We start from the raw sequence: 22,451 nt of genomic DNA, 5'->3' as shown, positions 1-22,451 counted from the left end.
GAAGCGAAGGGACTCTCGCAAGTAATTTCATGTAATGTGTACCGCGATACCTCGTTTGACACCTGCCGATACTTAACAATAGAAGACTCACAAAGGCCCGTAGTAACGCCTCGGAACTTTACCCCGCCGCGATATAAAGCGCATTGTGCACGATGCTCGATCATTGATTATACTGTTTTTCAATTTTTCTTAAACAATCGTCTCGGTTCTCTCGTGTTCACTGCAACCATATCATTCGTACGTGTTCATTATTTACGCGATGCATTATTATCCCGCCGAGAGAAAATATATTCTTGTCAAGTAGAATTTTACATTTATCTAAATCCGCGAATAATTCAAACAAAAAGGATCGTTTGCGTGAAGCTTTGGAGATAAGAGAAATGTAACTTGGAGAGACGGAGATGAAAGAGAAACAGCTTAATGAAGAAAGAATGTTACGGAATGAGATAGAAAGATCGAGTATTGCAAGAGGCATTTCGTTACATCGACGAGGAGGGAAGGCTACATGGAAGTAAGAAAAAGATTTACGGTGAAGTAGCTGAGAAATTACATTTGAGAGAGGCAGGCGAGGAAGAAAAGCCGCAGCTGGTGAAATAGAGGAATATTAAAATACTACAGTGATTTGTCCTTCTAGTATAAATTCTATCTAGTATAAATTAATATTGAACCGAAATAAAAAATGGAATTTAAGAAAAGAACTTTTGCATATGTAAGTTATTGAGGGACAATGATATAAATAATTTTTCGGAAAAAATTAATCTATACTAATCTAAATACGTTTACGTATCGAAAGAATTTTTTATCGTCGTATTTTATGGTGAATTTTTACGATTGCGCGAAGAAAAGATTTAAAGACCGAGATTAGAGAACGGAGCTATGCACTATAATCGAAATAGGCCACGAGCGAAAGTTTAGCGCAAGATAAAAATGTAGGGTTCTCGTTACCAATCTTGTGGAACGAGAGGATAAAGTCGAAGGGGGAAGCGGAAGGGAAGAATTGGAAGGAGTAAGAAAGAAAAGAAACTATCGTATATGCGGGTGCGAGGTGCGGGCGAGGGCGAGGGCGAGGGTGCGGGTGCGGGTGCATGGACCTGCGCGCGAGCGACCGCCTGGAATTCGCAGCATTGGCTGCGCGAGGGCGCGTGGTGGATCGAGGGTGTCAGTCATAGGCCATCTGCTCAGCGACGAGCACGTAAGTCCGTAGAGACGCACGGTGGTAATCGTTATCGTCAATGAATGGGAACGACTCGCTGCAATCGCACGCCTGCTCGCGCGTCGCGACGCGGCGCGATGCGACGTGACGCGCCTCGCGGAGCGACCCGGTCGTAACGCGTCGACCGCGGCGCGACGACGCGAGCGGTTTCCGCTTCCGCGACGGACCGCGGCGGACCGCGGAGTTCGCCGGAGTCCGCCGGCGGTTTCCTGTGATTTCCTCAAAAATGGCGGGTACCAGGCGCGAATGTACCAACGACGGCGCCAGCCCCGTCGACCCGCCTCGAGGACGATCGCGGGTTGCGATCGAGACGTCCGGACGTCGGCGACCGGCAACTCGTTTCCGCCGGACGAGCCGATCGCGTATCTTCGCCGAGTGGTCAGTGAGTTGTTTCGTGAGGAGCACGGTATCCATTCCCGTCTTTTCCCCTCTAATCCAACTACTCTTTCCTACCTACCCACGTTTGTCTTATTGCGCGCGTCTTTTAATTTTTCAGTTGTTGTCATTGAAATTGTCATTTTCAATGACAATTTAGTTTAGATAAAAAGCAATTTTTTCCAAGCAATATTTTCATAAGATATTTCGCTACTTGTCCTTTTTCTAAGCCACTCGTAATTCTTTTTCGTGTTTCTTCTCGGTGTAAGATTAATTTTGTTAATATTGATGTGATAATTTAAGCAAATAACATATATCCTCTTGAAAATATATTCAATTATTAATTAAACATTTTAAAGTTATGTTCCATATAAAAATACTATTCATGGTAACGCGAATCTGTTCGAAATTATAATTCTACATTTATCTCTCCCAGTAGTTTATAATGTTATTTTGAGAATTTCGAATTTTGTCGTGGAAATATTTCATGTAAATTGGAAACAATTTAATCTTTGTTAAACGATGTTATTATCGTTACATATAACGTTTAAGATATAGTGCCATCAAACGAACAAGACACGCCCGCAAAATTTGCATGTACGATGCATTGTGGAATAGCCGGCTTATAAAGTATAGATGAAATTTAATTTGACGGGGGACTCTTAGAGAGAGAAATTCGCGATTCTCGTACAATATGAACATTTGAAATCTGTGAGGTAACACTTCCGTGAAATAGATATTTTCCGTAACGAGTAATTTCTTGTCATCTTTTTCACAAAAATTACGTTGCGAATTTGAAAGAGAAAGTAGAAGCAAGACATACTGAGCGCAAACGTCACTTTTTTTAATCTTTTTTTTTATCGTACAATTCCTTTTAATGTTTGCTCATAATTATTTATGAAACAGTTGTTATCTGGCCTGTTAATAAATTGCCAATCATTCATATCAAATAATTATATCTATTAATTATCTAAAAAGGAAGAAAAAAAATTTATTAATTAGCCAAATTCGTTATTATTCTGGACACAGTCCAGATGATCAATAGGAAGAATTGGCCACGATATTTTGGGGTGCACGTATTTTAAATAAGATTGTAACTCGGTGGTTTTCTCTGAGAGAGAAACACGTGTCTCGTTATCATTCAGGTCCACAGTCGCTTGATTTTGACTGGAATATGTCGATCTAATCGAGATTCTTCGCCGAATGAGTCTTGGAAAAGTTAACGAAAGTTTGAATTCTACGAAACATCTACAGTTTTTTGCTTGTTCAAGAATAACGACGATAAATTGGAATGTTTCCCACGTACCGCATTAATACCACACACGAAAATGAAACGCGGTTGCATTACCGTAATGAGAATAGTTTGCTATATATCGCGAGTACTTGCAATCGTTGTTTAAGTAAAAACTGAAATGAAAACCCAAGGCCGACGGGAAATATGAAAGCGGCATTTAAGCCTTCGCGTTGCTAAAGAGCCGTTAAACGGAATTACATTGCACACACGTCACATACACCGAAACGGTAATTAACTGAATTATATGCGACTGTATTTCGCGCGAAAATTCTGGAGATGCGATGGATAGTTAATGGAAAGTCCATCAATTATTATTTGTTATTGCGGTCATTAAATTCCTATACAAACAATTTTGCGGCGTGAGATGAATTTGAAATTTTATGCAAAATATTGCTTCTGGTCAACGCAAATTAAGTAAAATAATAACTGATAATATAATGCGAACATAAATTTAATTATATTTTCCACCCGACTACAAAATAAATACCTTTTGAATTGTATAATAACAAAGAGATGAATTGAACAGTATACGTTAACGAATAAGATTAATCAAAGTAATGAAGAAAAGGCCTTTGTGAAGACTTTGATCTATACAAATTACATGAAAATATGCCTATGTTCAAGATATTTAACAATTTTTACTTTGAAAGAAATTTTCCAATTTTTCATTTCATTTATTATTAAAAATATACAGTATAATTATATATTTTATATATTTTTATTGTGATCCAATATTTTAACAATCTAATAACTATATATTATATCATATATTTTATTTATTATAGTTTTAAATTTTGCTCGATTACTCAGAAACAATCACATTTACAACTGAGTATAGCGAACAGAAATTTTGCTGTTCGATATCGATGAACAGTTTAACAACGGTTGAATGCTCTTTTGTACTTCTCACAGTTCATTGATGCCATTGGAATTTCATAGATTTTTTTCTTTCTTTTTTAAACTGATACATTGCTTTTTGCCTGTATCTCGATAATGAATGATAACATTCCCGTATGCCGCCGCAGAAAGAATTCCTGCTCTCGATGTGAACGCGAACGCGATAATGCGAATATTGTTTGTCGATTCGATTAATCAACTTGTGATACTCGACGTCACTGTGGTGAACGATAAATTTTATGTTGATCGTTTTCCACTTATCGAGCTAATAAATGGCGGAATAATGACTGAAAAAAGAAAGCGCGTTAACAGACATCATCTGCTCACAAAGGGAATGCCGATAAACGGCATGGAATTTATGCGGTATGCTTTTCGGGAATTAACGAAAGCGACAAATAGCGAAATTCTGATTTCTGAGGATTCCCGCGGTTTCATTTAATACCCAATCGATCTCGCAAACATTCGCACATATTCGTGGAAAACTTATCAGCGTTTTCCACGTGCTGCAAGAAGAGAGATATCGCGATTTGACTTAAAATGCCTGAAATTCTTCTCGAACAACACGTGAATTTAGATCTCCCCAATTTAACAGGAATTGATAATAACTTTTGAAAAAATAAGTACTATTTGTCACTGCTATTAACTTATCGTGCTATCCTAATAATTAATAATTTTAATACTACATTTAATACATATATTTAACAAAATCATTTAACATTAAATATTATATAGATCTAAAGGAATTTCTAAATTCTAATTTATATTAACTGAACGCAATTTTTAAATATAAATGCTTATTGTTTCCAATTATGTATGTGGCACATAATAGGGTGATACAAAAATAGTGTAACAAAATTAAAATTTAAACAGAATACCTCCAAAGTCAGTAGATCTCGAAATGAAAAATTATTATATAAATTAAAAAAAATTTAATTCATTGAAAGATGTGACTAATAATATCTCATCGAGGATATTGAGAAGTAAGATAATAGCAGTGCAATTCGTAATCGCAAGTAAACGGTCAATGGCAGAAACGTTTTGCGGAACGGCCAACTCTCGTGCAGTTCGATATCGTAAGTAGGACGTGAACCTGGATAATTGTGCGCGCGCATTTACGTGCGCGCACGCACACACACACAAACACACACACACACACACACACACACACACACATTTCTGTTTTTCACTTGGGTGTTAGTTTCGTAAGGTGTTCCGGGAGTTATGGGACTCACGGGACCATCGGAGACGAGGTGATGCGTCGCTGATCACGATATTAAATTGCAATCAGTGACGTCACGTGACGTCACTAGGTGCACCCAAGGGTCGCAATGGGCATGTAGTTTCTTTGTGGGATATTATCGGCAACAGGTGTAAATTTGGTACTCAGTGGACTTGTTCTACCATGTGACACCTGGTTTCCCGTTATAAAAAAAAAAAATCAATTCGCTCGAGAGGGACTGGTACTATTAATATTATATGATAGCTAACCTTTGGAAACTTTCCATCTCTTAAATTTTGTTCCGGCAATGCACTCTAATATTTTATATTTACGATAAAGTTTGGAAAACTAAATTCGATAGTAATCTCGTTACTATTACAATATGTTTCTATACTTACGATACTTGATGTAATAAGTAGCTACTTTTTACTTAAAAACAAACATGACTGTTTGATCGATCTGTTTTAATAATAATAAAGTAATATTTAATTATGATATGATATGATTTTGACTTTACTATAAATAATATTGTACAAAGTTTTGTTTGACGTGTTCTAAACAAAATTTTTTATCTTTCTCAAAATTCTGACTTAGCTACACGAAAAGATTCAGGTTTTCACCGAAAAATTATATCAAAATTGCAAAATCGCATCGTGATATCGCAACGCGGAAAGCCCGGGGGCAAGGACAGAGTGGCGCGATGCGGGAGGAGAGGGGGTTAGATTTAGGTACAGAGGTCGGAGGTCAGAGATCGGAGGTCGAAGGACGCGGAATGATGGTCATAGGATACCGGGGGCCGAGGAGGCGGGGCGGGAAGAAGGGAGCTGCAGCCTGGGAATGATCAATACTCGTACACCAAGTTCCCACGAGAGTAGCGAAGATGGGTCGAGGAGTACGAGAAATTGAACGTTTTCGATTTGCAAGAGTGACGCGACGCTCATTCGCAACGTGTGGGAAAGGGGAATCGTATAAAATGATTTCTTGTCTATTGATGCTTAGCATTGGCGTCTTCGTGTCGGGTCTCCAACGGGCTCTCTTTCTCTCTCTCTCTCTCTCTCTCTCTCTCTCTCTCTCTCTCTCTCTCTCTCTCTCTCTCTCTCTCTCTCTCTCTCTCTCTCTCTCTCTCTCTCTCTCTCTCTCTCTCTCTCTCTCTCTCTCTCTCTCTCTCTCTCTCTCGGTAGAATTTCTCCCTATTTTTGGATAACAACCGTGTAATACCATCTAAAAAAACTCGCATACTTGACATATCATGGCAATGAATGAAATTCGATTACAGCCCGATTTGAAACCCGGATTTTCAATCCGGAATTCATCCGCACGTCCGAGCGCGGATACACTATTTCAGCATTTTGTTACATGCTCGGCCCTCTCTAGATTATTTCGATGTATCTGACAACGATCACTCGTTTCGCTAACTTTATACAAGCGAAACAATAAGCCTGATCCTATGAATTGAATTAGTTTTGAAAATTTGTTATCTTGATTTCGATCGGATTTCAATATAATAAAAGTTCCGTTTTACCGATATCATGCACGGTGCAAATTTCACTTTGTTCACTAAATGACGTATCTAAATGTCGCTAAACTTAGAATTGATTTTTTTTTTTTTAATAGCACAAATTTAATGAGACGTCATTATTCGTTAAAATTTTTAAGAGTGGATATCCCGGCAACTCAGTTTCCAATGCAAAATTGGCGAACAAAGTTTCAAGGACGTAGATCGAGGTAGTTGGAGAACAAAAAAAATCTCCCTTTCAGTTTATTTGAAATGAAATTTACTTCAACAGAAATATAATTTTAAATGTAATTGCGCTCTTAGAGAGACAGTTTATACTGACAATTTCAAAGTTTCGTGGGAAGGATCGACTTTAAATTCAAAGAACGTACCATTAAATGGAAAGATTGTGAATTTAGGACGCTTTGTACCTCGAATCTATTTTTCTCGTATATGCAAAATGCATTTCCGCATAGACCAGGAGATTAGATTTGCCGTTTCGCGAATTATTTCCACGGCGCAAAATGCATCGCGCGGTCTTCTCTCTCCGGGAAGGAAACTTTAAACGTTTACTTCGTAGTTTCCTTTCCTGAAAAGTCAGGCGCGGAATATTTAGCCGATATCCGTATAAACGGCTTCGTCGAACGGATCAACGACGGAGAGAGTTTTCTCGATGCATGCGTGTCGCTCGCGCGAAATGCATGCTGCAAGGCGACGCGTGCATCGTCGACGTCGCGACGTCGTGCCGTCCGATAACGCGCCCTGAAATATTAACGACACGGGGTGCACGTGGGCTCTCAAGGTTTTCTCTCTCTCTTCCCTCTAGAGTAGAGAAACGCACGAGTGCGAGCGGAACGGCGACAACGCAACGGCGAGGTGCGAGCTGCCAAGCGGAGTAACACCGATTTCACGATACGTCGGACGAGCACGGAATTTCGCGGCGTGAGTTTCGCGAGTTTCGCGAGAATGCTGGCAATAATGTGTTCGCGGGACATTCGATTCGAGGATCTAACGCGCGTTTGGAACGCGCGCGAACGCGGAGAGACACAATGTGTATGGAGTGACAATCGAGAAATTGCGGAACTAAATTGCTGTACTACTTCGTAATGAGCGGAATGAAATGAACTGAATATCACTTCGCGGAGGAAACCGGATAGTTTTTGTGCTAGAAAAAGTGCCAGAAAAAAATTAACAAAATAATAATATTATTTAATCTCCGCAAATGTCCGATTATTATTTTGCATTACCAAAATTACTGTTTCTGTTAAGGTTCCAAAATTCCGTTTCGAAGTAGACTGAGAGAAACATTTTTCCAACTTTTCTCCAACTTTTTAAGCTTGTCCTTGGAACTTTATTCGCCAATGTTGCATTTGAAACTGAGTTAGTTGTCGAGATATTTATTCTAAAAAGTTTTAACATACGACGTCTCAATATCTCGTATCTCGTATTTATATGCTAAAATTCCTGATGAACTTTGACACTTCATCTTATTCTAACTCCTTCTCGACTTTGAAATTTTTGTTTCACGTTTGACCTCTTTTATTTCGTCTGTAAGAAACATGTTTCCTGAATTCTGATAGATTATTTTGTTGAGAATTGTGAGGTAGACAGTTTAATTGCCGATCAGTTTCATACCCGCACTATCCTTACTTCGTGCTGAAAATATGAATTCCTTTCAACACTCCGCTCTCCATCGATTTATCGACTTCCGGTCGGCTCCTCCTCGGGGAAACGAGTTGCTAATGCGAGTTGCTAACGCGATTGATTATGCGAGTCTCGCGTGTAAAATGTAGATCCCGTGTGCGAAAACAGGCCACGAACCCACCCTCCCCTTTCTTTCTCTCTTTCTAGATTGATGATCGTAATTAGGATAATCGTCGCCTGATCGACGTGCGAAGGCGTGCGTCACCGTTCGCGATCGTAATCGCCGGATCGTGCCAGAAAGCGCCAGAAACCTGTGCCGGTATATTCGTCATCTCGCGTGCGGAACGTAACCGAGCCGAGAGCGGAATACGAACGACAGTGTCGAGCCGAGGGCTCGCGTAATCATTACGTCACGGCGGGGCAAATGTTCCCGATGAGCTTTCGTGAGCTCCCGCCACCCCCGAGCAGCACCCCCGAGAAAAATCGTCGCCGTCGCCGGCAGGAGTACGACGCCGCCGGCCTCGTCGCCGTCGTCGGTCCGTTTCCGGTGCTACCGGATATTCCCGATCGGGGATCCGTCACTGTCGCGATGAAGTGAGGAGCCGCATCCCGGCTACCGTCGACACGACGATACATTTCGTTACAACCGTTCGCTATGCATCCAAGCGTTCGAAACATAATCGATAGTGTTCATTGTGTTCCTCGCGCGCGTTGTCCCAGGTCAAGCGGTGTCTGAAACGAAAGACAAGCGGAAGCGGGGAAATCTCTCCGCCGAGGGAGTAGGGAAAAAGCGTTAAAGGGAATAGATCGGGGTCGAGAGACAAGGCTTCGCGACACGGCGACTCTGACGACGACGAGAACGAGAATGGGAGCGATGATGACGATGACGATACAACGACGAGGCGGTAGTTAAACGGGTAACGATAAGGGTAAAACGCGATAAAACGAATAGTGTGATCACGACGACGCGACGTTATAGCGTCGGTAGCTTTCGCATAAATTATCGTACGTATATATATATATATATATATATATATATATACGCAGTAAATACACTCGAGCGCACAAGTACACACAAGGCGATAAACGAGCGATGTACACTTAAATATTGTGATACGCATACGTAACCATAAGCGCGCGCACGCGAGCGTGTCGATCGAGAAGCAATAAGAGCAATAAAAACAAAAAACAAAAAAAAAAAGAGAGATTTTATCGTGTTATATCGTTGTTGAATCGGTGATTTCCCGTCACCCTGTGTTCGTAAAGAGCTCGTTAGTCGCTAAAAGCCGACCGACGAGATTACGCTTATTTCACCCGGGACCGTCGAAAAAGAGAGTACGCCAAGACGACAAGATGGCGTTCGCCGCGGCGAGGATGATCCTGAAGGACAAGCGCAGGAAAGCTAGCAAAGAGGACTTCGCACCGCGAAACAGAAGCAAGGTAAAATCGTAAACGATTCTATGTATATCAGATAGACTCTGTTTCATCTCACTCACATGCGTCGCGCTCTATAATCGAGCGGCCTGATATTCATCACGGACGCGCGTACCGCGTCCGCGAAGGGGTGGTTCTTGAGGGAGCCTCGAAGTAAGATTCTTATTTTGCATACGTCACGTAGACGTATCGAAGGGAAAAACGATTTAACTCGCATCACCCCGAGAGCCCCGAGTAATCTGGGCGTCACACCATCCCTCGTCGGTCATTTCTCATTTCGAAGGAAGCACCCGGACGGCTGGATTACCTCTGGGAAGAGGGAGGGTGGGAGGGAGGGAGGGAAGGGGGTGGGGATGCGAGAAAAAAGAATGTCAAACGGGCGTTGGCACGCCGAACTAAAATGTCATTAACGCGCACCTTTGTCGTGAAGTCATTAGGCTGTTAGTTGAAGTTATACGCTTGACTTTCTCACGACGGCGGCAGATCCTTTAAATAGCAAACGACGTGAGGGAAAAACGACGCCGGGGAAATGCATAATAATGCCAGCGGCGCGATGCCTGGTATCGCACGCGAGACCCTAAGTAAAACGAGTCGTTTTTATTACGGTAATTAATTTCGCGGAACGATCGCCGCGAAGATACAAACGACGACGGAAACTTATCGCGTCTTTACTTCGTCGGTGGCATGCCCGAGCACGCACTGAACACTTTTCTGATACACGGGGTTGATTGAATTATTGCGTAATTTTCCAGATAAAAACCGATAACCGAGGATAATGAATGCACCGCAGTCTTTAATTTCCAAGAAGAAGATTATACGTCGTTGTTTAACGATCGTGCATAAAAAGAGACTCGTTTTCTCCATATAACATTTCAATTACTGTCAATATTTGGAAAAACAGACCGCGTATGATGTTTAATGCTACTTTTATGTTGTTGTTAATAAAAAGTGAATATGATTTGTAGAAAGAGAAAGAGATGTTACTCTAAATTACTTCATTAATTCTTCTTCTTCTTCTTCTTCTTCTTTTTTTACCGATGTAATTGATGAAGTAAATGCATATATTACTGAAATAGTTTAAGAAAATAATTGGCGATTTAAAGCCAGTAATTGACATCGTCTCTGCAAGAATTTTGAAAATGTATTTAACAGTTTCATTGATGAAATGACATAGGTATAGGAATCTTTTCGTCTAGATTGCTAAATTCATTTCCAGAACGAAGTAAGATCTCGACGAAGAAAACCGAAAAAATAGAAATACATAAGCTCCAATACTCCGATCCTTCATCTTTGCGTAAAACAAATAGTTGCTGACGCTGTCCGCATGAATTTATTACAAGGGAAAGACATAAATATACATAATTCATAGTTCGCATGTATTGTGATTAATAATACGAAGGAAAAGAAAAGAATTTTCGGACGACGATAGGTGCAACGATATCGATCAAGGTTTCATACGTACAATACACGCATATTCCTCCGAATTCCATCAAAATTGCATAACTTGTTCTGTCAACATTCGAGACATTTTTCCAATAACGCGCTCGTTCACGTTTCCATTATTTCATGCGGCATCTGTATATTATCACCGAAATTTTCTGAAGTTTGATATGATTCTGAAGTTTGATATTTCATTTGTCAATTTGTCTCAGAATATTGTTACACCGCAAGTTTTCAGGTAAAAGAGAAATTGCTCATTCCATATTCATACTTTCTATTATAGTTCGTAGTGTTCTTTATCAATGCATAAACGTTGCGTTTCAGAAAAAATTGAATAAGAGTTTTGCATTTTAAGAGTATTAATATTTTTTTGTTTTATTTTACTTTCTTTTCTTTGTCTTAGTTTTCATTAAGCGAGAGAATTCAATTTAGTTTGCAATGCATTACTACTAATAATAATCTCTTAGCTCATCCATCTTAAGTCAACAAATCTTGTGTCTCCTTGGAATATTCTAATTTAATCGAAAAATATATATTTTATATGCATACGTAAAATAAAAATTTCAGCTCTAATAGCTCTCAAATTAAAAGAAAATTTGTGTCATTCATTACAATTCGTAGCAGCGGAATTATAATGCAAAGAAGTTTATGTTAAAGTATAAAAAAAAAAAAAATAGAAATAAATTTAAATTATAGCAAGTTTTAAATATATAATTATAAATATTTCAAGAAATAATTAATAGCAAGTATGATAATTATGATTTCAAACAATAAACAAAATAATGAAAAGTGACTCACTCCAAATCTCTTTCTCTTCTTCTTCATTGTTTTTTCATGATATTATACAACATTCGTATTCGCGAACATGCAGTTAATTACAATCGCGCATTAATTACTAGGGCAGGACAGTTACTCAGCATTTTACACGACATTCTCGACGTTAATTATAAATGTCGGAAGAATGAAGAATTTTATAGTGACGAAAGAGTAACACGGAAAAGTTACGATTGTATGAAAACTATACTCACAAATTTTTGATGAATCTGGCAAATTTTTGTATTTTGAAATATCACCGATGTGTAAAAAGTTTAAATAATGCAAAATCGCCATATATAAACATTTATTCTACGCGGTTGATAAATATTAAAATAAAGGATGCGATTATAATTATTAAAATCTAAATCGAATTATTTTGTATTACAATGTTTCATTATGCGACATTCGAAAAATTTGAGAATAAAGTGAATTTTATTTTATCCTAATATTGTGCCATACGATATTCAATTAGTAAAGTCGAGTTAATACCTTATTAGGATGCGACGGACCATTCGAAAATATAGAATCAATCAGAATTCAGCACACGCAATGCAATAAATCGTACGGAATGCATATATTGTTTATAAATGATCAATATATGATTTTGCATTATTTAAATCACTCGATTTTGTGATTCATATATATATATATATTACTCCGAAAGATAAGCAAATTTTATATAATTAATCAGAAAATTCAGTGCACATTTAACATTCACACACAATTGACGCATTGTTAAGGGAGATAATTATTGTACGTGTAACTTTTATATAAATATCCTGAAATCATAACTAATTTTTATTAATATATGTGCCTGCAATTTTTGCGATTTTGATCTCTATTTTACATCGCGCGAGATATCTGTAATTCCAAAAAATAGTTGCCTCGACACGCCTTTACAATTTTTTTAATCGCAAAAGTTAATTAGTCACGCGAGATCGTTATCGTTATTATCATTAATCGTTCCTGCAGAATGATAGAGTTTTTCTTCTGGCAATTATCGCGCAATTCCAGTTTGTAGGAGATAGTGCATAATTGCCAAACACTCATGTTCGCTGTTTACTGACACGTGCGTTGCAACGCGAATGACAGCGAACGACGATTTTGTGTAAACATCGACAACAAAAATCAAAAAAAGAAAGGAAATAAATACCGATTGCCGCGTGCCGCGTGCCAGATAAATTATTGTTGTTACATTGTTGAAATACATAATGTTCTATGGATGGAAATAAAAATGCTAAATTATCTCTTAAATTTCGCCTCAGTTTTCGATTCAGTACGTTTTAAATCTAACATCTGGATATACAAACTATTGTTTTTTTTTTTGCAAATTTTTGTATGTGATAAAAATTTTAATAAATCATACATTTTACGTGTAATTTTAAGATAAAAATAAAAAAAAATAAAGTTACACAGCCGCGGGCTATGTATCAAGTTAAGGACATACAAATATTGCAGATAAATAAAACATTTCAAAGATCCATTTTGCGTAGACACATGTATGTGTATGTACGTATGTGTTTTAAAATGGCTAGACTGGGACAGATTACTACATTACTATATATATTTTGTCCCAAAATACGCGTGATTACTGTTGATTTATTATGTATATGCACATATCCATACGAGATAAAGAATATTTTTATAGATGAAATAAACTCTTTCGACAAAGAGTGATATAAATAATGATAGAATAATTTTCAGATGTATATCTGAAAATATAATTATCTTTCATCTCTTTTTGCCAAACATATTCTATATAAAGGTAAAATTTTCACGCAATTGCGAACATTGTAAGGACATGGTATATGCATATTAATAATATTATTTCAATATTATTATTAATATTATTATTTAATTCAACAGATACGTTGTAATTGACCGAATATTTCAGTGAATAATGAAAGATTAGGTAAAAATAATAATAAAGTTATAATAAATAAAACAATATAACAAGAAACAGAATATGAAACCTTTTATTTAACATTTATTTTTTAAATATCCATATTTCGTATGTAAAATTAAATTTGGAATAAAAACTGTTTACTCACGCGCTATATATTTTTATAAATAAAAATAAAAAAATAATATCCTAATAGAAAAATAATTTGTATGTTTATTTTTTTTCTCCAAATTCTAAGGCAAATCTAAGAAACTCTTCTACGATGGAAAATCGTAAAACAAGTACGATAGGTCTTGCGGCATTCAGTTGAAATTGAAATGACGAAATAACACCATCGTAGAGACAACGTAGGTCCCACGTTAACAAGCAGTCGGTCTCGATGTAAACGGTCAGGCCGGGTGTGTCAGAAAGGAAACAGTTCCGTCGAAACACAAAAGCGAGATTCGATCGATGCGTCGCACTTCGCTCGGTAAACCCGTCACGACTCGCTGACGTGACAGCTTTCCGATTTGGTAGTTCCCGCCCTTTTTTTTTTCTCGCAAATATAAATGGGGACGAAGGCGAATCATCAATTAAGTTAAGCGTAACTTTAGAAAAAGCTTTGTCCAATGATAAACGTATCAAATAGTAGCGATGTTGCGATGTTTTTCACGAATTGCAATTACGCTTGTATTTGTACTCTCATGCGGACAGCGTACGTATTAATTCTAAATGATACAAGTGAAATATGAACGTTTTCCTACTTTTCAAACTATAAGCTATAACTTTTGTTATTCCACGCTTCAGAGCGTTGGCGATTAAAGTTAAATTTTTAAATAAAACGTTGCAAAATTTTTTCTTTCTTTCGGTATACGTATGACGCTCATTAGATTTATTTCTCGTATAAAATTTTATACGACTTGATAACGAACGAAGATAGATGTATTTTTTAAAATATATTTGCAAAATTACCAGAGTTATAAATAACAATCCAGGACTTATCCTCCTGGAAAGGATCAAGTCTGATGCACGAATTGACAGTCCGGTGCCTCAACCCGAGCACGAAATTGAGTTCTTGACGGATGCTAATCGTACACGCGAGTGATCACTCGTGAGAGATTATGCGATAATCACATCCTGGTAACTCACGCTACGCTGTCATAACTTTTAAATGTGCGACACTGCTAATGCGCTATATATTTCCGACATGTCAAAGAATATAAGACACAGTTTTAATGTACACTTTTTTTTTTTAGCCGAAAGTCTTTGAACACGTACATATACCTGTGGCCTCGCTAGTTAAAGAATAATATACTTTTAAACAGTTATTTTTAAATAATATAATTTCAAGAAATTTAAATAAAGGAATGTTGATGAAAGGAAACAATTGATTGAGTTTTATTAAATAATTTAATATGGAGTTTTTTTGACATTTTCAAAATGTGCAAGTATGACATGAAACGATATGAAATTCGTTCAATGATCGACAAATCGTAATTCGATCATAATTATTATTTACATTTTTTATTATTATTCGTATATATCGTTTACAGAATATATCTTTCATTTTATTTGAGAAGTTGCCCAACTTTTTCGAATTCTCTTTCGGTTTCAATTGTTCCGTGATGGACGGCTTCGACGTCATTAAAAAATCGTTTCGATGCCAGAGTGTCAGTTGCAGATATCAGTTTGAACTTTTCCGTTCTTCCAGCTTTAAACAGATTTTTGAATCACGCAAAATACGTATACAAAGACTTTCCTTGCAGCACGCGTTATTCACATATCAAGCGCGAGTTTCCGTTTCTGACATTTACGACACGCATTACTTACTGTACTACTTTCACCTATTCACGAATCACACTTGTGTGCACCAACACAACCAACACACACCTACGTATCCGTAGTGTCGTCAGTGTTATATCTTTATTCTATACTTTTCCAACTACAGTGGCGTGGTAATTGGTGACCTATACTGTACTTGTGTTTGCAGGCTCGCAGCGCCAGCACAAGTAGCTTTAGAAGCCTGAGCCAGGTATATACCAAGATAATAATCCAGATCTAGTTGAGAGATTAGTCACTAGCTATTTAGCTAGATATAGTCAATCATTTATTACTTACTTGCTCATTTTTAGAAACCATAGATACCATTGTTCATGAGTAGAGGCGTAGAGCACGCGCATCTCGCTAAAAAAAACGTTCGGCATTGATCTGCAGATTGTTTCATTGAAGATCCCCGGTCCATCATCGCAGCCGATAATCGGATTGTGACGTCAAATCGAGATCGTCACAACGAATTCCCGGTCCCCCTCGCGTCCCACTCGTCGCCTTGCTCGGGGGGAGGGGGGGAGGGGCGCGCGCGGAGCGCGCAGGGCGAAATGTAATAATTTGTATGATTTGCCGCTCGCAACGTCACGATTCGGATGCGATTGCAAACGAGAGTAATGCTCGGTAATCCCCTTCGCAGAGCCGATCTGCTGCAACATTCGCTCGCCGATAAATAACATTCGAAGCGCGAGCGGATCGCCGACGAATCTTATTGTCGCTCGCGCGAAGATGTGCCACGAGTTTCCATTCAGGATTTCCGCAATTCCACCACCCTCCTACGAACCGAACGTATCTCGAACGGGTTTCCGGATATGGCGTTTACGATAACGTTTACGATGACGTAATCGGCTCGGCCACCAATTTCGATACCATCGTGCATGCTGCGATCGCTCGATGACGACGTAATCCCGATCGTTTGATCGAACGGATTTTCGAAATAAAAAGTCAGACGAGGATGCCCCCGTAGTATCGCATGGCACGCATTTCCCTTCGGGGAATTTTATTCGCTGACGAATAAATATGCAACCGCGCGAAAATGCATGCCCTGTGCCCCTCCCCCTCCCCTCCTCCTCTCGTCTCGCTTCATCCTTTCCGCGAAGTTTCCGCGGGAAACGGAACAGTAAGTATATCACTCAGGGGAAAGTATATCACTCGGGACCACCGCAATTACACTAGAAATCCGCCCCGCGGGGAAAAAGGAGGAAAGAGAGAAAAAAAAAACGAAAAAAGGGAAGAGCTCGTCGGGGGAAACTTTATGTGTCCTCGTTGCGGCGCACGCGACGACACGAATACGTCGAGAAGCGACTCGCTAATGAGCGCATTTATACGACGCGGCCTCGTCAGAAAAACCGCAACATTTTTTCGACGCACCCTCCCTCTCCCCCGCCCCTCCCCCGTGCTTTCGACGTTCTTAATTACTCGCTCTTTTTTGCCCCCAGTCAACGCTTTTCCTCTGCGCTAACGTTTTCCTCGCGCGCGCCTGGCATGCTGCGACTCCAATATTGCGGCCTTCTTTTTTTCTGCACGATTATGTAGCGCAGTTATCACACAGCGTTCGCGAGCAGGCACGTTGCTGCTTTTTGGATATGATACGATGAAGTGGACACGCATATGCCGGAAGGGAAAATCTAATCCGCACTCGACTGAAGGAAAGATCCGAAGCCGAGTTTGCAATTAGAGCCCCCCCGCATCAAAAGAGCTCGTAAGCTCCGGGGATGAAAGTCTCGGGACAAACTACTGAAGTAGCGTTTATGTATTTTAAAACGGTAGAAGAAAAAAATACGCTTTTACATATGGGTTCGTCATAAATAATTTTACTGGCTCTCACAATTCCGCCGAGTGCTGTTGACTCGAGCGTACATAAGTTTATTTTTACCGCGCGAGCAACCGCAAGAATGAAGCGCTCGCGGTCGTTTTTATGTCTTCAATTAATGAAAATCCACCCCCCGAGGACGACGTTGAACGAAGTACTACTCGCGCTTTTTCTAACTACTACTTTACTCATATTGAACCTGAGAGTTTTTTCTTTTTAGTACGCTCGGCATTGTTACAGAACTTGGACGCTTCTCTGGAGTAATCGTAAAAAATAGGTGATCTTTTTTAATTGAAGAAGAACACTGGCAGTAAACAAAGTAATGAGCGTAGGAGGCTTAATACAAGGCTTAATGCCGGAGTTAATGTTATTAACAATTGTAAATAGACGACGATCGTTTACTTGATTATACCTTATTGTTGCCACGATTGATATATGTATTAACTAAAGTCCAACACAGCGCGAAATTTTGCGTGGATGCTTCTATTTCCAACCCGTAAATACTGTAGGTCAAGGACTGTTTTTCGAAAGGATAAACACGCGGGAAAAATCGTTACCGCTTTTTGCGAGTACAGACATAAATTACCCCCTTCCACTCTCTGTACTTTTTAAAGAGACTGTCCATAAAATGAGTGCGAAAAAGAGAATAAAGAAAATCTTCGAGATTAATATTGTAAGATTTAACGCGAAACGCTTTACTGCAATAATAATTCCACACAATGTTTATTAGGCCGTTAAATTATTGAAAATAAAGAGGTAGATGCAACGGAATTGTTCATCAAAAGGAAACACTCACAGGATGAGCAATTTTTTTATAAATCTCTCCGCTCTCCGCACGTTTTAACGTATGTAGCTTATGTCGCCTTTCTGGCTCCGAAGAGCTCATTTCATTCAAGAGAAAAGTAAGCGAGAGAAAAGAAATTCTCGCGAGTTAACGCTATGAGATTTACAAGTGCAAAGTTTTCCGTCGTAGTCACGGTCGAATATTGCGTTTGCTAATCCGGCATTGTCTATTGTGATTTAACGTACCGTTCATCGAGCCACGAGTCAAAAGGGAAGACAAAAGAAGGAATAAAAGTGGATCGAGGTTGTGTCGGAGTGTGTAAAAAGATTTCGCGTTTAACGTATCGTAACGTATAACGATCGAGTCTCTCCTTCGAAATCTCATTTCGGAGATAGGCATCTTGAGAACGATCGCAATTAATCGTAGTGATTTAAAAGGCGGGCACGCTCGGTCTCTCGATCGCGTTGAGTGATTCCTGAATCCGGCGCGCACTCCCTTAATTCTCATTGTTAGCAAAGATTAATCGTTCGTTCACGAGGACAAAGGAGAGATCGTCACGAAACGAGCGTTAACCGTCGCGCACAGTCGGTCTAGAATCGAGACTGTGTGGGGGGATCGATGCCTTTGACCAACGGTGCCGTCCCCCCCCTCCCCCCCCCGCTCGCCCGCTGAAGCGGCTTTGCGTTATTTGATTTAATTATTAATCAGCCGGTTCTAGACCTTGCTAGGGAAGTGCAGTGACACGCCTCAAGAACGAGGCGCTTTTTCAATCCGATCCGATTCCGCGATTGTCTCCGCATATGACAAATTGAGCGACGAATATCGCTCGTTCTTGATCGATACTTCTCCGATTAGTCGTCCTGATGGCTTGAAATCGCGGGTTCGCGCTCGTAAATCTTGCCGCGGGAGACATTATTCTAATCTGGAAAATCTAGGCCATCGATGGCTTTGCAATTTTAACGAGGGCTCGCAGTTTCGGCGCGAGTTTCGTTCTCGGCTATCCGGCGGCAGCGCGGCTGAACAGAGGTTTAAGAAATTCCATTTTGTTTCGCTATATAGCAATCGCGTATGCATATATCGTCAACTTGAAATGGGCAACTTGTTTCCCGGCTGATTTTCATCGCTTAAAAATCGATATCCATCGCTATCGCGTCGAGATGCCTTGCTCCAAATTTACAATTGAAAGAAGATAATTGGCACCCAAGAAACACGGCATGTTGAATATTCGATAGCTCCACGATTCGAACAAATGAGATCGATGAAAACCACACTCGGATTGCACTTTCGCAATCACTGTTGTCTTTATTCGGTCTTTATGATGCTCCAGTGTTTCGCAAAGTATAGCGATTTCAAGGGCAGCCGCAATCATTCCCAATTATTGATTCTTCGAAAGAGGTTTCCGGGTCTCGCTCGCAAACACTCCCGGTAAAATTTGAGTGGGTGAAATGTCCGAGACGAGGAATAACGCCGTGCGATGCATGTGTTTGTGATCACGCAGCCAAGGAGCCACGAAATTAAATCGACAGAGTCGTGGATAATGTGTATTGCAAATATATATATATATATATATATATATCATTACCGATGGATTTTATCTCTGTTTAACCAAATCAGAGAGAGATTAAAAAGTTTAATACATTAATATTTTAAATAATTTTTATATATATAATTAAATTATAATTAAATATTAGACTAAACTATAAAGAAATCTATAAGAAATCTATAAAGAATCTATGTGAATTAAACATCAATTATTAAAAATGTGCAGATTTTTGTTCTTTAAAGAAAATTGATACGTAATTACGTAATTTCTTTACCGATGTAGTTACATCCTTACTCGCTGCATGTAAATGTAATAAAAAAAGGTCATGTCAAGATTTGTCACGTATGAAACCGATAGTAACCAGATCACTAACAGATCGAGTTGGCGTTCGAGTCATTCATAACTGAGTTATGGAAATTATTCTCAATATCCTTTTTTTTATTTACCAGTATGATATTCAATAGATCGCAACTATACTTGTAACCGGAGGACACGGTATTTTACAGCAGGAAGCATATTTCATATCGCAACCCCCGCATTATACGAACGTCATTCTTCAAAAGTATCGTGTGTCTTCGTGATAGGTACGTATAACGTTGATCATAATATAAGAAGATGCATTCAGCTACGACGTGACAAGATGAACTGGTGTGATACCCACAAGAGTATTTTCCACAGCCATTTCTGCATTCGGTTATTGTCACACTTTTAAGGGAGAAAATAATATAACGGAGGAAGAACAAAGCTAACTGCATTGCCGAAGGAAAAAAAATGGCGTGCACATCATCAACGTTACCTAAGAAGGCAACGATCTAGATAAAGCTTTACAACGTGCGGCACGCGAGTTCACTTCACGCGACCCTCGTTTCCCCTGTTAGAAAAAGCTTAACTGTGTCTCGTGGCCTGAGAAAAAAGAAGTTTGAGAAACTCATTTTTCAAGCTTGCAACAATGCTACAAAGCTCGCTGATGTGCACAGCAAGTGAACTCGAGATTTTATCTAATTGGGCGATGATAGCAAGACGACGGAAACAAGTTTGATGATAAATGGCTTTATAAATAGTCGTTACTCTCTTTAACGTGCCAATCAATTTCGACAAATTCTGCAGCATTCTGAAGTGTTTAGATTCTTGATATCTATCAGAAATATAACCCCGACGAATATCATAACGAATATCAAAACTATGAAAAGCGTTAATGATACGGTTCAAAATGAAATGAAATGAATTCGAAATTATGTATTATGTAATTATCATCTTAGCTCAAATATTTACACACTGCAGGCGATAAGCTTAATAGCATCATATTAATAATATTTCAATGATCGTTTCCCCAAAATGCAAAGTCAAAGAGTGAAAGTTAAACATAACCCAATTATGAAATTAATCATTTCAGGTCAACAGAAATTTATCGCGTATAATGCAAACTGGACGTACTAACTGTGAGCAAAGCGCCAAAAATAATTTCTACGCTTCGCATCTTTATATTTTCCCTGCAATATGCAAATAAGCTTTATCGCTTAAGCTTCCAGCGTTATTAAATTAATATTTCCCTTTTCATTCCTCACGATGCATTTAGCATATTTTATATTATGCGGAGTTTACTCTCTCGATTTATTATTCGCCATATCTCCATATGATGTAATATCGTTTTCAATCTACGTACGCGTCGCGGGACGACGTAAGCATAGATCGACGATATGTAATGATTATCGGAGGGCGTCGTTTGGAACCTGTCGAGGATCGATCTGAAGCTGAAGGCTAATCAACGGCCCCTTTAGTCGCACCATTCCGTAATGTAAAACGCCCGCAGTCAGCGACCCAAATCCGCAATTTCCGTACAAGCGGTCGCTACTCAACGTACACACCGACGTACAAACGTGTTACCGTGACACACTATGTGCTGACGATAAATGAACACGATGCACGCGCCATTCGATCTGATCGACCGGATGAAAGTAAGTCATCCGCCCTCTGCAACCCTCTACGCGCCCCCCCCCCCCGCCGCGCCGCGCCGCCGACGAACTTTCGTAAGCGCCCATTAGCGATCGTTATTAATTTCCCCCCCCCCCTCGGGGGCGAGGCCCCTGTCCGACGACGAGCGGCTCGCTTCTTTCAGTGGGGAAAAACGGGCTTTATAGGCACGCGGTAACGGATACTATCGAGTGGTCTTGAACCCCCGAGCGAGTCGACTTGCCGCGACTTGACTACGCGAGTATATATATATATATATATATATATATATATATATATATATATATCGATCTCTTCGGTGTTTTCGGTTTTTCGGGAAGATAAACGGCACGTACACGTCGGTGGTTGCGTGGGGATCTGCGAAACGTGTACGACTTGCAGGGATTCAAATTAACAAGCTTCTAAGCGCCCGTCCTAATCCCGCTTTCATATTCTGCCGAGCTGCCGCTAAACTGTAAGCTATATATATATCAATTACGTAAACGACATAAGGACATATGGAAGATACGACGAATTGTTGCGAATAGTCTGAGATGATTATTAATCGCAATGGCAATAAATACAAAGACGTGTGGAAATTTTTTACGAGATTTCCAAAAAGAAATTTAACATCTGATGTTTATGTTTGTTTGAATGAAAAAAGAAAAATTTAGTGGCACTTCACTTATAAAGCGCCGCGGGAAGGAACGAAGCATTTGAGCATTTAATTCCAGCAATCCAGGGATGCTACAACTAAACTTCGTTTCGTTTTACACCGTGAAACAATGCTTGTACGTGAAGAAAGCAGGCTGATTATTGGTTAAACAG

General features: G+C 39.3%; 1 protein-coding gene across 5 annotated transcripts in view; it reads left to right on the top strand.

Moving 5' to 3' along the window:
* The first annotated feature begins 1,078 nt into the window (after positions 1-1,078).
* The window catches only part of LOC105422458 (calmodulin-alpha), a 40,298-nt gene continuing 18,925 nt past the window's right edge, over positions 1,079-22,451 (top strand). For 2 of the 5 annotated variants that reach the window (XM_089082304.1, XM_089082302.1), the window contains exons 1-3: positions 1,079-1,192; positions 8,345-9,577; positions 15,700-15,741. In XM_089082304.1, the coding sequence (XP_088938430.1) occupies positions 9,491-9,577; positions 15,700-15,741 (129 nt within the window). In that variant the 5' untranslated portion in view covers positions 1,079-1,192; positions 8,345-9,490. The other 3 variants (XM_089082303.1, XM_089082305.1, XM_089082301.1) reach the window with 3 other exon arrangements.

The sequence above is a fragment of the Pogonomyrmex barbatus genome, unplaced genomic scaffold (assembly GCF_055798465.1).
Source record: "Pogonomyrmex barbatus isolate J1 unplaced genomic scaffold, ASM5579846v1 scaffold6, whole genome shotgun sequence".
NCBI lineage: Eukaryota > Metazoa > Arthropoda > Insecta > Hymenoptera > Formicidae > Pogonomyrmex > Pogonomyrmex barbatus.
Note: the sequence above shows the minus strand (reverse complement) of the source record. Positions and strands in the feature narration are given on the sequence as shown.